The sequence below is a fragment of the Ranitomeya variabilis genome, chromosome 8 (genome assembly GCF_051348905.1).
Source record: "Ranitomeya variabilis isolate aRanVar5 chromosome 8, aRanVar5.hap1, whole genome shotgun sequence".
NCBI classification, from domain to species: domain Eukaryota; kingdom Metazoa; phylum Chordata; class Amphibia; order Anura; family Dendrobatidae; genus Ranitomeya; species Ranitomeya variabilis.
Genome location: NC_135239.1, coordinates 13601973 through 13616451, shown reverse-complemented (window position 1 = coordinate 13616451; position 14479 = coordinate 13601973). Strand labels below are relative to the sequence as shown.

General features: G+C 45.9%; 2 protein-coding genes across 4 annotated transcripts in view; one reads left to right on the top strand and one right to left on the bottom strand.

The window, feature by feature from the left end:
- LOC143788012 (serine/threonine-protein kinase TNNI3K) overlaps window positions 1–5435 on the top strand; it is a 179497-nt gene extending 174062 nt beyond the window's left edge. For all 3 annotated transcript variants that reach the window (XM_077277332.1, XM_077277330.1, XM_077277329.1), the window contains 2 exons: window positions 3803–3882; window positions 5044–5435. In XM_077277332.1, coding sequence (XP_077133447.1) covers window positions 3803–3882; window positions 5044–5120 — 157 coding nt within the window. In that variant the 3' untranslated portion in view covers window positions 5121–5435. The remainder of the gene's footprint in view (window positions 1–3802; window positions 3883–5043) is intronic.
- The window catches only part of LRRC53 (leucine rich repeat containing 53), a 66885-nt gene that overhangs the window by 42104 nt on the left and 10302 nt on the right, over window positions 1–14479 (bottom strand). The window lies entirely within an intron of this gene.

Below are 14479 nucleotides of genomic sequence, written 5' to 3'. Positions count from 1 at the left end.
CCCTCTAATATTAAGCCCTAAATCACTCCAAGAGTCAGAGATACTTAAAGCGGATCTGTCGTCTGATTTCTCTCTGCAGTCTGCAGACATTATTATATATTTCTAAGGCTGCTGCAAATCAGGAGCAAGGAAACCAGGGGCAATTTTCAAGGCAAAATTGCCACAAATATTCAGCAGAATTGGCGTGTGGGTTTTGCAGCAAATATTGTTAGAGAATTGCTGCAGACTTTACCCCGTGCATTGCACAGAATCCCACCCAAACAATTAGCATGCTGCGGGTTAGAGAGTCGGCAAGTTACATGCAGATAATAACCAAAACGTGAAGATGAGTTCTGATACGTGACCTCCGTGTGTGTACTGAGCCTTACAGCGGACCAGGCAGAAGATCTGCAGCAGCCGGGAAGATCGATGTGCGGTTGAATCCACAGAGGGTCAATTCTTTCTGCACATTTCGCTACTTACAATGAAAAGGACAAAATTTCCATCAAATCCACTGTAGATTTTGCTGCAGAAAAGCTGCATGAAGCTATACAAAGTGTGAACCGATCATAGTGGTCCGGACCCAGAACTGCAATTAATACACAAAGACCCTCAATGGGAAAACGAATAAATTAACTACAAACACATCGCAGACGGGGACTAATCGCCACAGAGCCCAATTTAGGCTCCTGACAAGATGAAAGTGACGCCCGCACGGAGCCCGGGTAGATTTGTGAGTGTTTTTATAACCCGATTACAACCAATGACATTTCCTTCCCTGTTTTCTATGATGTGCTCATTATTATTAGCTTTGTCGCTCATTATTACAAGTGACTTAAGTTCCTGAGCCTGATTAATTAATCACTGAAGATATTTTAAGATACTTATGATAATTTACTTTCCTTTTGATTTGCAAATAATAAAAACATTTCTGCTTCTGCTGACAGATCCTCGCAGGTTACGGTAATTACACCGACTTTTATGTCCATGATTGGGCACCAATTAAAAAAGTACAAAGGAGAAAATAAAAAGAGAAAAAAGTAAATCCCGACTTTCCAAAGGGTTGTGTATGATAAAAAATATAAAGTTATACTTTCTCAATCTGCAACACTCCTGACGACAGATTGTGCCTGGGAATGATTTTAAGTCTCATTAGGGTCATTTGGGATAAACTGCAATATCCAACACCGAAAAAGAACAAGAGCAGCACTGATCACAGAATGGCCGTCCTGCTCAATGCACAGGAATGAGACCTGTCCTAAGACGCCTGACGCAGGATCAGTACTGTAATGTATGTACCCAGTGAGTGCACCAGCAGAATAGTGAGTGCAGCTCTGGGGTATAATACAGGAGGTAACTCAGGATCAGTAATGTAATGTATGTACACAGTGAGTGCACCAGCAGAATAGTGAGTGCAGCTCTGGGGTATAATACAGGATGTAACTCAGGATCAGTAATGTAATGTATGTACCCAGTGACTGCACCAGCAGAATAGTGAGTGCAGCTCTGGGGTATAATACAGGATGTAACTCAGGATCAGTAATGTAATGTATGTACCCAGTGACTGCACCAGCAGAATAGTGAGTGCAGCTCTGGGGTATAATATAGGATGTAACTCAGGATCAGTAATGTAATGTATGTACACAGTGACTGCACCAGCAGAATAGTGAGTGCAGCTCTGGTGTATAATACAGGATGTAACTCTGGATCAGTAATGTAATGTATGTACACAGTGACTGCACCAGCAGAATAGTGAGTGCAGCTCTGGGGTATAATACAGGATGTAACTCAGGATCAGTAATGTAATGTATGTACACAGTGACTGCACCAGCAGAATAGTGAGTGCAGCTCTGGGGTATAATACAGGATGTAACTCAGGATCAGTAATGTAATGTATGTACCCAGTGACTGCACCAGCAGAATAGTGAGTGCAGCTCTGGGGTATAATACAGGATGTAACTCAGGATCAGTAATGTAATGTATGTACCCAGTGACTGCACCAGCAGAATAGTGAGTGCAGCTCTGGGGTATAATACAGGATGTAACTCAGGATCAGTAATGTAATGTATGTACACAGTGACTGCACCAGCAGAATAGTGAGTGCAGCTCTGGGGTATAATACAGGATGTAACTCAGGATCAGTAATGTAATGTATGTACACAGTGACTGCACCAGCAGAATAGTGAGCGCAGCTCTGGGGTATAATACAGGAGGTAACTCAGGATCAGTAATGTAATGTATGTACACAGTGACTGCACCAGCAGAATAGTGAGTGCAGCTCTGGAGTATAATACAGGAGGTAACTCAGGATCAGTAATGTAGGTACACAGTGACTGCACCAGCAGAATAGTGAGTGCAGCTCTGGGGTATAATACAGGAGGTAACTCAGGATCAGTAATGTAATGTATGTACACAGTGACTGCACCAGCAGAATAGTGAGTGCAGCTCTGGAGTATAATACAGGAGGTAACTCAGGATCAGTAATGTATGTACACAGTGACTGCACCAGCAGAATAGTGAGTGCAGCTCTGGGGTATAATACAGGATGTAACTCAGGATCAGTAATGTAATGTATGTACACAGTGACTGCACCAGCAGAATAGTGAGTGCAGCTCTGGGGTATAGTACAGGATGTAACTCAGGATCAGTAATGTAATGTATGTACACAGTGACTGCACCAGCAGAATAGTGAGTGCAGCTCTGGAGTATAATACAGGAGGTAACTCCGGATCAGTAATGTAATGTATGTACACAGTGACTGCACCAGCAGAATAGTGAGTGCAGCTCTGGGGTATAATACAGGAGGTAACTCAGGATCAGTAATGTATGTACACAGTGACTGCAGCAGCAGAATAGTGAGTGCAGCTCTGGGGTATAATACAGGATGTAACTCAGGATCAGTAATGTAATGTATGTACACAGTGACTGCACCAGCAGAATAGTGAGTGCAGCTCTGGGGTATAATACAGGAGGTAACTCAGGATCAGTAATGTAATGTATGTACACAGTGACTGCACCAGCAGAATAGTGAGTGCAGCTCTGGAGTATAATACAGGAGGTAACTCAGGATCAGTAATGTATGTACACAGTGACTGCACCAGCAGAATAGTGAGTGCAGCTCTGGGGTATAATACAGGATGTAACTCAGGATCAGTAATGTAATGTATGTACACAGTGACTGCACCAGCAGAATAGTGAGTGCAGCTCTGGGGTATAATACAGGATGTAACTCAGGATCAGTAATGTAATGTATGTACACAGTGACTGCACTAGCAGAATAGTGAGTGCAGCTCTGGAGTATAATACAGGATGTAACTCAGGATCAGTAATGTAATGTATGTACACAGTGACTGCACTAGCAGAATAGTGAGTGCAGCTCTGGGGTATAATACAGGATGTAACTCAGGATCAGTAATGTAATGTATGTACACAGTGACTGCACCAGCAGAATAGTGAGTGCAGCTCTGGAGTATAATACAGGAGGTAACTCAGGATCAGTAATGTAATGTATGTACACAGTGACTGCACCAGCAGAATAGTGAGTGCAGCTCTGGAGTATAATACAGGAGGTAACTCAGGATCAGTAATGTAATGTATGTACACAGTGACTGCACCAGCAGAATAGTGAGTGCAGCTCTGGAGTATAATACAGGAGGTAACTCCGGATCAGTACATATCATATAATGTATTTACAAGTTAAATCAGCTCTTTATGTAGATTATGTTGCTGAAAGGTGAACGTGCCATTAAAAAGCCTTTGAGAAGTAATTTTGCATATAAGATAATATTTTAGCTTTTTTGTTATCTCCTCTTGGTATTTGCAGCACAGATGCCGCCCCCGGACGGGGTCTAACCTTAGAAGAAATGAAGAAAAGTTTCCAGTACCCACCAGTAGACAAGAATGGTAAGTACAGATGTCTCCCCACCAGTAATCACATAATCACCGCGTTGTTCTTCGTTGCAAGACGCTGAAAATCTGAACGTTTATTTTAAGACAAGTACAATGTGTTATTTCTAGCGGAAGCTTGGACTTTTAACCCTTAAATACACGGCTGGAGCTGTTATCTGGAAGATTGATTTTAAAAACTTGTGTATATAGATAGATACAGATAGATATGAGGACTTACTACTGACTTCTAGAAGGTATTCATTATCACTGTTAAGATCTCCCCCAAAATAAAAAGACCCTGAGTCCCTCTGCTGAGATCAGTTGCAGTTGGTGGGAGAACGTGGACACAAGTATTTATTTTTCCTGCAGCGCCCCCGCAGGGGGAATAAAGTATTACACAGTTGGTAATAAAATCAATGCATAGACTGGACCCTTCTCTGTAACATAAAACGCTCGTTCGTCAGGTGAAATGATTTGTAAATTTGCTTAAAATCCATGATTGTCTGCAGCACAAAGTATGAGATAAACGGTGTCGGACTGGGGTGCCAGTGGTCCACCAGTAACATTGACTTTTCGGGGCCACTTTTCACCTGGATACAAATATTATACTACCTTTGTTCACAAATCTACCTATATCTCTATATAATAATACACTGGGTAGTTTGGTTAATGAATGAGATGCTGCTTTTTTCTGTACAGAGTGAATTATGCCGAGTACTGCCCATACAGTGGGGTTGGGGGCCCAGATCTGCAGAGGGGCCCACCGGGGGATTCCCCTGTTCCCCTATGGGCCAGTCCGAGCATTTGTGTAAATATAACATGTAGCGGATCGGCGGTCATTTAATAGCCTAGTTACACAGAACGACTGATACAAAGAATGCCATTGTTCTCGGCAGCACATGTGAACACAGAGTGATGTGCTGCCGAGAGCAATGATTTTTAATCAAGCATAAAAATAATTTCACAAAACAAACGATGGTCGATTGTTCATCGGGTGATTGACAGCCTGTTTAGACAGACCGATAATCTTGAAACTAGAAGTCCCAATTTTCGCATCTCACACCATCAGTCGATGTGTAAAGCAGCCACGGTCATGGGAGACGGATGGTCTCTCGCGTGTCGTGGACATGATGCTTCGCCTCTGCTGCATTTACTTTATTTCCCTTCGTTTCGCAGGTTATGTGTCTGATCCCATGAGCACAATGCGATTTCATTCTTGCTGCAGGAGCAGCAGCTTCGAAGACGGTAACTGACAGATGGAGCCGGTACTGCCTGTGACGATATCCCGGTGAAAAGGGCGAGCGCACCGCCACCTGACAGCCCGGAGGGGAGTGTTCACACACAGCCGTCAGCTTTAGTTTTCATTGATCTGGGATAATTCATCTTTATAGCTTTGTTTTGCTCTTGTTTCATTACATGATTCGGCTGTGAGTTTATATCCAATGTAACCTGGCACCAAACCACCCGTTCCCCAGAACGTTACCGCACACGAGCCGCGCTCTCCTACCGCCGAGTCCTCACTTTCTTGACGTTTGTTAAATCATTAATGCATTAAAAATATAAAACATTGCTCCATCTTCTGCTTTACGTCCTTTGTTCCCCTGTGATAAACTGTACTTCACCTGTTACATCAGCAGGTACATAAAAGATACATTTGTGACATTTCTTAGATGCATCTTCCTCACCTTCCAGAAGCCGTTAGTTCCCCGGTCCTGTCTACGTTCCTCTGTAAATGCTCAGACTTCATTTATCAAAAATCTCCACAGTGCTAAGAAGTCAGGGAGGAGAGGAGAGGTGAGGGGAGAGGAGGCGATGCAACTGCAGATTCTCTCTTTTTCCTCATAGTTACCCTTTAAATCCAGAAGTAAATTTCCCTTTTAACTCAGTGGTTATGGAGCCCCATGTAATAGATTGGAAAGGGTCCATTATTGGACATAGCGAATAGCAGCTTCTACGTAGCTGGATCGCCCCCAGGCGCAGGGCAGTGGGGTACTCGGTACCGGGACCCTCTGTCTCGGTTATGGGGATGTCACGGTGGCCCGGCCCGGTCCGTGGCCCTGCTAAGGGGCGCCCAATTAAAGGTGTAGTTTGTCTGGTGTTCGTGACACCACCTGTGGTATTCGGTCAGGGTGACCGACGCTGCTAGGGGTCCGCTGGGGTGATGGAATGGCAGCTAGATGGTATAACTTCCCACAGGTGAAGTATGTCCCCAGGGCTTCCCTTGATGAGTAGGTGGTAATGGTGGATGTTGTAAGGTGCGATGAATAACAAGGACACAAAGGTTGCAGTCTCTTTACCTTTTACTAAAGACTTCAGGGTCCACAGTCCAGAGTACCGTTCACAGGGCAGGCAGAGTCCGGCCGGTCCGAAGACACATCCAGAGTTCCCTTATCCAGGTGGAAATCAGTAGCCTTCCTACTAGCGCCTGTGTGTTGTAGTACCTCCCTTGTTATGACCTGGTGGGTACGGAGCGGTACTGAGATGACCTGGTGGGCAAAACCAATCATGAACTCGCTAAGGAGCAGCACTGAAATGACCTGGTGGGTAAAACAAAAATAGGACTAGCTCTGAGGAGGTGGTAACTTTACTGACCGCAATCCCTACTCCTAACACCAACACTAGAAATAGCCGTGGAGCGTTCCTATCTCTGCCTAGACGCCTCTGCACAGCCTAAGAACTAGCTACCCCTGAAGATGGAAACGGAAAGCTATCTCGCCTCAGAGAAACCCCCAAAGGAAGATAGCCCCCCACAAATATTGACTGTGAGTGGAGAGGGAAAATGACAAACTCAGAAATGAAACTAGATTTTTTAGCAAAGGAGGCCAATACTACCTAAATAGACAGCGATAGAAAAGGCTACTGTGCGGTCAGTATAAAAACTAAAAGTCCACGCAGAGTTTACAAAAATAACCACCACACCGACTCACGGTGTGGAGGGGCAAATCTGCGACCCCAGAGCTTCCAACTAGCCGGAATATTTCATAATGACAAGCTGGATAAAAGAGACATAAATTGAACTGAACAGAAGGTCATAAGCAGGGAAACACCCAAAAAGTAGCAGACTTATCTTAAGCTGAAAATGGACTGGCCAACAGAGAACTTCCAGGAAAGGACTGAATCCACAGGAAATACATTGACAGCTGGCATCCACTAAAGCCAAAAGCCCAGTTAAATAACAAGGCCAGGAAACCGATTAGTGAACGCAGCTGCTAAGTTCCACTTGAAACCACCAGAGGGAGCCCAAGAGCAGAACTCCCAAAAATACCATTCGCAACCACAGGATGGAGCCCAAGAACGGAATTCACAACACTCCCTGCTAAGCACCACGGGATTGTCCTCACAACTGTCGTGTTTATTTCTGATGATCTTTCTCTCTGTCCCCCAGATGATATGGATAGGACGACCCGTATGACGGGGTAGGCCTGGAGCTATTTTATAGGGACCCTAGAGATGCCCCTCTCCCACAATTTGCCTCCGTTGTCTACATTAGGTTAAAGGTTGGGCAGCCAACTTGGAATTAACTGTCCTGCCGTTGTTTGAAGTAATGCGTAGAGCCTATTACTCCCTCAGTGTTCCGGCCACCGGCTACGCGCCTCAGAAGGATGTTGCCGATCTTAAGGCAGGACTCCTCCCGGTGTTATCTCCTTGTGCTGTGATCTCAGTTCTCACTTCTCCACAATCTACTTCGCTTCTTGTTCTTTCTTAGGATGCTGCCGCAATGAGGTGCAGGCGCAGCTCTGTAACGTTCTATCTCGTGCTTGGCCTCTGTCAGGATCCCACCCCTGACAGGGACCTCTGTCTACAGCTCAGATGTTCCTCCTTCTCCCCCTGTCTGCCTGACAGGTCCTCTCTGGGTCGAACCCAGGTAGCTTCTCCCTAACTTCCTATCCAACCCACCAGTTTTACCCGAGTGTGAGGAGTGGCCTAGTAGATAGAACCTTTTGCTCCCCCTGGTGGCCAGAGTGCGAAGTGTAGTGTGTGACTGTGATACCTGGTCAGGTGAACTCCTTCAGTACCATCAGACGTACCATCACTCCCCCTGGTGGAAGAATGACAATACTGCAACAACCAGGACTCGGGCGCTGCATAGCCATTTTTAGTTATTTAAAGAAAGAGGGCTGACTAGTCTGGGGGACTAACGCGCCATCAACTAATCAAAGCCATCATTAGCATAGAAAACAGGGGCAATATAACTGCTTTTTAAACCTCATTTGTACAGAAAAGCATTATCCAGGGCTGGTTAGGCAGGGAATTTACTCATAAATAAGTGAACCATGCTGGGTTGGAGGCATGGGGGACCTGACAGGATCCCTTTAATGTAAGAATTGCTACATTTCTAATTTTTATTAAAAAAGAAAAAAGATTGTGATCTGAAAAATAACTTTGCCAACGTGTTTTAGAAAAAATAAATGTAACACTAAACCTGATTTAAACTGTCGGTATTCCCTGTAAGACCCTCACTTAGAGGGGTACTTGTGCCCATCGAGCTTTGTACGTCCAGCCCTTCCTGACTGCGAATACTCGTGTGCGAGGTGAATGTAGATGGTGCGCGGACACTTAGAGGCCAGCGGAGGAGAGTCGTGTACTACACTTCTGTCTAAGCCGGTATCGAATGCTGCACGTGATCCAGGATTTACCTGCCGGACCTATTCCGTAGGATCAGGTTCTCACATACACTGTATTGATGGTACCATAGAGGGACAGACTTACCTTGTTCTAAACATGACATCCAGAGCAGATCATTATGTTCTTACTCCTCTTCCCATGTAAAATAAAAGAAGACGAAGTCTGAAATAAAGAAAAGTAATGATCCGATAAACCCTGCCTGGCACGTCCATAAAACCAGTCCCCTGCCGATGGCGGCTGATACAAATTATCTCACAGACAATAACACACACTTCATGGGATTCATGTGCTTGGTTGTGTTACACTGTATGGATTATTGCTAGAACGGATCGGAGTAGTCTGACCTCATTGTGGGAAAGGACATGAAAAACTGAGGTATAAATGATTCAGAAATCAGCGATGTAGCTTCTTTAGGTAGTCTGTACTCTGCTACTAGTCAGATAATGGCTCATGGAAAGTGTAATGAGCATGCTCGGTGATGTGTGCAGAGATCACTGGGCAGAGAGGGAGGAGGATCTGAGCAGTCCCCATTTACTTGCTGATAGTTTCATCAAAGGCAACATTCAGTTTGCTGCCTGAGCCCATACTTATTACCTACCGTTATGGATGAGGTGGGTTCTCTAAGCAGCGCAGGAGGCATTCATGCATCTGAGCAGAACCAATCTGATGGCATGTGGAACACGTGATGAAGGACAGCACATGGATCAGCAGAGCTGGAAGTGCAAGAAGCAGCAGATCTGAGTGTGCAGACAGTACCTTGAATCCGCAGAGTCGAGTAGGCAGGCCGATAATTTGATGCACACAATTGCACCTTGAATCGGCAAAGAAAAAAGGCAATCAAGTACCCGTTTGTACCAGGGTTCGATTTGTGGCTAGCACTCAGGAACAGCAGAGCTGAGTACACAATCAGGCACTTTATTGTAGCAGAGGTGGATGTGTGGGTATCGCTCAGGGACAGCAGAGCCAAGTCGGTAATCAGGCACTTTATAGCTGAGCCGGATGTTTTAGACGGCTGTCTGTGACTGAAGCCGTTGTAGCAGAGTCGGATGTGTGGATAGTACTCAGGAGCAGCTGACCTGAGTAGACAATCGGGTACCTGGCTGGAGCATAAGTGAGTGGGAAGTTTACCTACACACCTGGAATCACATGATGGCTGCCTGCACTTTCTACCTGAATACTCAGGCTGCATGCACCAACCTGAGCTGCCGTCCATCAGAGGTGCACGTTTGCTTACTGTAATAACCAGAGGAAGCCGGAAGCAAAGCCTAGTGCTGGGGCCAGGACCGGCATGACATGGCGCTGGTGTCAGTGTGCAGACATTTAGGTTCCACCCAGGAATTCCCACAACCCACCTGCAATGAGCACAAACTTTGCTGGACTTTAGGGCAAAGTTCACATATGCTCCAACCTTTCCTGTCCCAAATTTGCCAAGGTTGTTTTTCGAAAAAATAGCGAAATGTTCATCAACTCTGCACAATTTCTGTAACGGAATCTCCGGCGTTTTTCCCTCATGGTCGGTCCGGTGGGCACGTACCCTCACTCCTTCTTTTACAAGAAACCTCATTTGAATCCTGTGTTTTATTTGCTTTTATGAATCCCCCGCCGCTGCACAGCTATCTATACAGACACATTTACTGTACATGATTGATTACGTAACATGAAAGCCGCGCGACAAACGCCCCCAGAATTCTGTGTTTTCCTGTCTCTTATTATCATTCACATTTAATTAACCAAATGTCTCGAGGTGTCCGGAAGACGGGAAGAGGCTCCACGTGTCTCACATCAATAGCGCCCTCTAGGCTCCGGAAATGGTGGCGCATGTGCAAACAATGTCCATAACAATCTCTGCGAAGCACCTTGTCCCTGGTGGGCAGAAATGTTTGTTTCATTTTTATCCAAGAGGAAAACTTATACAAGCTGTATGCCGGCTTGTTATTTTGTATTTATTAATAACACCACTTCAGCTGTCAGAGATTGGCTGCAGCGGTCTCATTACATAACAATTTCACATAAGGCCTGTTTCACACGTCAGTGGCTCCGGTACGTGTACTGACAGTTCTCTCACGTACCGGAGACACTGACACACGTAGACCCATTCAAATGAATGGGTCTATGCACATGTCTCTGTGTTTTCACGGACCGTGTGTCTGTGTGCAAATCACGGAGACATGTCCGTTTTTCTCTGGCAGCATGGTCCGCAAAGCGTCGTGCACACGGAGAACAGTGTGCACTCTCCTCCTTGTGCATGTACCGCCACAGGAGAAACAGCACTACAGTAAGCGCTGTCCCCCCTGCGTGTGGTTCTGTAGTCGGCATTCATTCCTTCTCCCCAGCAGCATTCGCTGGAGAGAAGGAATGAAAAATCAAGGTTTTTTTTTTGTGTGTGTTTAAAATAAAGTTCGTGGTCACCTCCCGCCTCTCACCCCCTGTGCGCCCGCCCGCTTGCATTAAAATACTCACCCAGCTCCCGCGATGCTTCCTGTCAGCGCCGGCAGCTTGTCCTGTGTGAGCGGTCCTGTGGTGCCGCTCATTACAGGGATGAATATGCGGCTCCACCTCCCATAGTAAACTTCACTACTTGTGTTTACCTCTGTACCAAATATGTGAGTTTCTTTTCCATTTACTTTTTTACAAAAATAGTTTTTATTATTTTTCCATCATTGTTGGTTTCATATAAATTATTGCTTGTGAAACAAAAACTGTTTTTGAAGTTGTTTTTTTTTCTGGTAAGTTTTTGGACAAGATTTTATAAATCCCTAAAGATGAAGTTGCATAAATAATGAGGCGGCTTTCAAAATTAGACGTGATTACTTGACACTTCTACTGAACACTACAATATGTTCTCCTACGCTTCCTCCTACACACACATATGCCAAAATATATCGAGAAAGAGTAATTAATCAGATATCTTCAGGCTGACAATGTGCAGAGAAACACAGGGAACCGAATATATAAGAATCAAATGTTATTAATAAGTAACATGTTTACAGCAGACCTCCACCCCCGTGTATTGGGACATCTTCACCCCAGTTACATTCTGTTATCACAGAAGAACCAAAGCTGCAGGGTAAAACATAGTAAAAACAAACAAATTGGAAAGCTACAATATTAAGAGAGCATGAAACTATTTTCAGACTACCGAAGACTCCCATGGACACTGCAGCTGGAGTCACTGCTCATAGCTGAGTCCTGAAGCTGTAAAAGGACTGAAGAAAACACCTGCAGATAAGCTGCAAAATGGGTCATTCACCGGCTCCGGGAAGATGCAATTTGGTGACATTTGAAGCCACTAAACTGTACAAGCCATGATGCTCCCGGCAAGTTTCTACTGGACCATCCCAGTACCAGGTATAATGGGAGAGAACTCTGATCGTGGCTGATTAACCCCTTAGGTGGCGCAGTGAACAGCAAAGCACAGCATCTAGGCGGTAAGGAAATCCTGAAAACATGACCTGTTGGTGGGCTTTGAGGACTGGAGTTGAGGAACACTGGTATAGATCACTGTCAATAATTAATACCTTATCAAATAGATCCTTTGCTTCACTGCAGAGAAATATGTACTTTTAGGCTGCTTTCACACTAGCGTCGGTACGGGCCCGTCGCAGTGCATCGGGCCGACGTACCGACGCATGCTGTGAAATAAATGCCCGAAGTGGGCAGCGGATGCAGTCTTACGACGCTTCCGCTGCCCCATTGTAAGGTCCGGGGAGGAGGGGGCGGAGTTTTGGCCGCGCATGAGCAGTCGAAAATGGCGGACACGACGCGCAAAAAAAGTTACATGTAACTTTTTTTGTGCCGACGGTCCGCCAAAACACGACGCAACCGTCGCACGACAGTTGCGACATGTGGCAATACGTCACAATGCGTCGGTAATGTTAGTCTATGGGGAAAAAAACGCATCCTGCAGACAATTTTGCAGGATGCGTTTTTTTCTCCTGAATGACCCATTGCGACGTATTGCAAACGACGCTAGTGTGAAAGTAGCCTAAGTTACATGTAATTTAGGCTGCAAGTGCACTGGGCGTTAGAAGTGCACTGGGCCTTACAAGTGCACTGGGCGTTAGAAGTGCACTGGGCCTTACAAGTGCACTGGGCGTTAGAAGTGCACTGGGCGTTACCACTTGCAGTACATGTTTTCTCGTCAGCGTTCCCCACCCAGTGCCGCCCCCGGCATTTGATTGGCAGCAGAGACGGAGGATATTCTCTGTGGCATTATCTACAGACAACAACCTCTGTCAATAAAGCAGCCGGACTCGGCGTCAGTCAGCACGAACTGGAGGGTGGTCGTGGACTGTCTGCAAGTTCACGTGTAGCCTAATTTACATATGGATAAAAGTGCAGATTTCCCTGAAGCTTCCAATAGGGGTGGTATTAACTTGTTGAACACTGACCTACAGGTCACTACACGACAGTCTGACCAATGCTGGGAAATTATTGGCTGCCACACTTGCACATTGCCATTGCCAGAAGTGGAAGAGAGGAGACAGGTGGGAGCAGCACGGTGGCTCAGTGGTTAGCTCAATTACCTTTCAACGCTTGGGTCCTTGGTTCAATTCTGACTGAGGTCGGAGTAATTCTACCTCTCAGTTGTAGTTTAGAATTTGCAAATGGACCTGCTCTAGTTTTTCCTGATCTTCCCGTTGGTGCTGCGAGTCATATCAATGATTTTGGCAAAGGTTATCTTCCGAGCAGCACGGTGGCTCAGTGGAAAGTGTTTTGCAGCACGGGAGTCCAGGGTTCAAATCCCACCATGGATGACATTTGCAAGGAGTTTGTATGTTCTCCCTGTGCTCAGGTGGGCTTCCACCCATGCTCCAAAGACATACAGGTAGGGGCTAGTGATGGAAGTGCTGTAGCTAATGATGGTGTTACCTGTGCAGCATCAAGGAGGGCTGCCTGCCTGTCTACTTCATTGGGCAAGTATCCTGATTGGGTGAATGTTCTGATACAAGTAGCAAGAAATTGACTTGTTATACACTGCTCAAAAAATAAAGGGAACACTAAAATCCCACATCCTAGATATCCCTGAATGAAATATTCCAGTTGTAAATCTTTATTCATTATATAGTGGAATGTGTTGAGAACAGTAAAACCTAAAAATGATCAACGTAAATCACAACTAATATCCCACGGAGGTCTGGAGTTGGAATGATGCTCAAAATCAAAGTGGAAAATCAAATTACAGGCTGATCCAACTTCAGTGGAAATGCCTCAACACAAGGAAATGATGCTCAGTAGTGTGTGTGGCCTCCACGTGTCTGTATGACCTCCCTACAACGCCTGGGCATGCTCCTGATGAAGCAGTGGATGGTCTCCTGAGGGATCTCCTCCCAGACCTGGACTAAAGCATCCGCCAACTCCTGGACAGTCTGTGGTGCAACGTAACATTGGTGGATGGTGCAAGACATGATGTCCCAGATGTGCTCAATCGGATTCAGGTCTGGGGAATGGGCGGCCAGTCCATAGCTTCAATGCCTTTATCTTGCAGGAACTGCTGACACACTCCAGCCACATGAGGTCTGGCATTATCCTGTATTAGGAGGAGCCCAGGGCCAACCGCACCAGCATATGGTCTCACAAGGGGTCTGAGGATCTCATCTCGGTACCTAATGGCAGTCAGGCTACCTCTGGCGAGCACAGGGAGGGCTGTGCGGCCCTCCAAAGAAATGCCACCCCACACCATTACTGACCCACTGCCAAAGCGGTCATGTCTCATCTGTCACATGTGCTCAGTGTGAACCTGCTTTCATCTGTGAAGAGCACAGGACGCCAGTGGTGAATTTGCCAATTCTGGTGTTCTGTGGCAAGTGCCAAGGGTCCTGCATGGTGTTGGGCTTTGAGCACAACCCCCATCTGTGGACGTCGGGCACTCAGACCATCCTCATGGAGTCAGTTTCTAACCGTTTGTGCACACACATGCACATTTCTGGCCTGCTGGATGTCATTTTGCAGGGCTCTGGAAGTACTCCTCTTGTTCCTCCTTGCA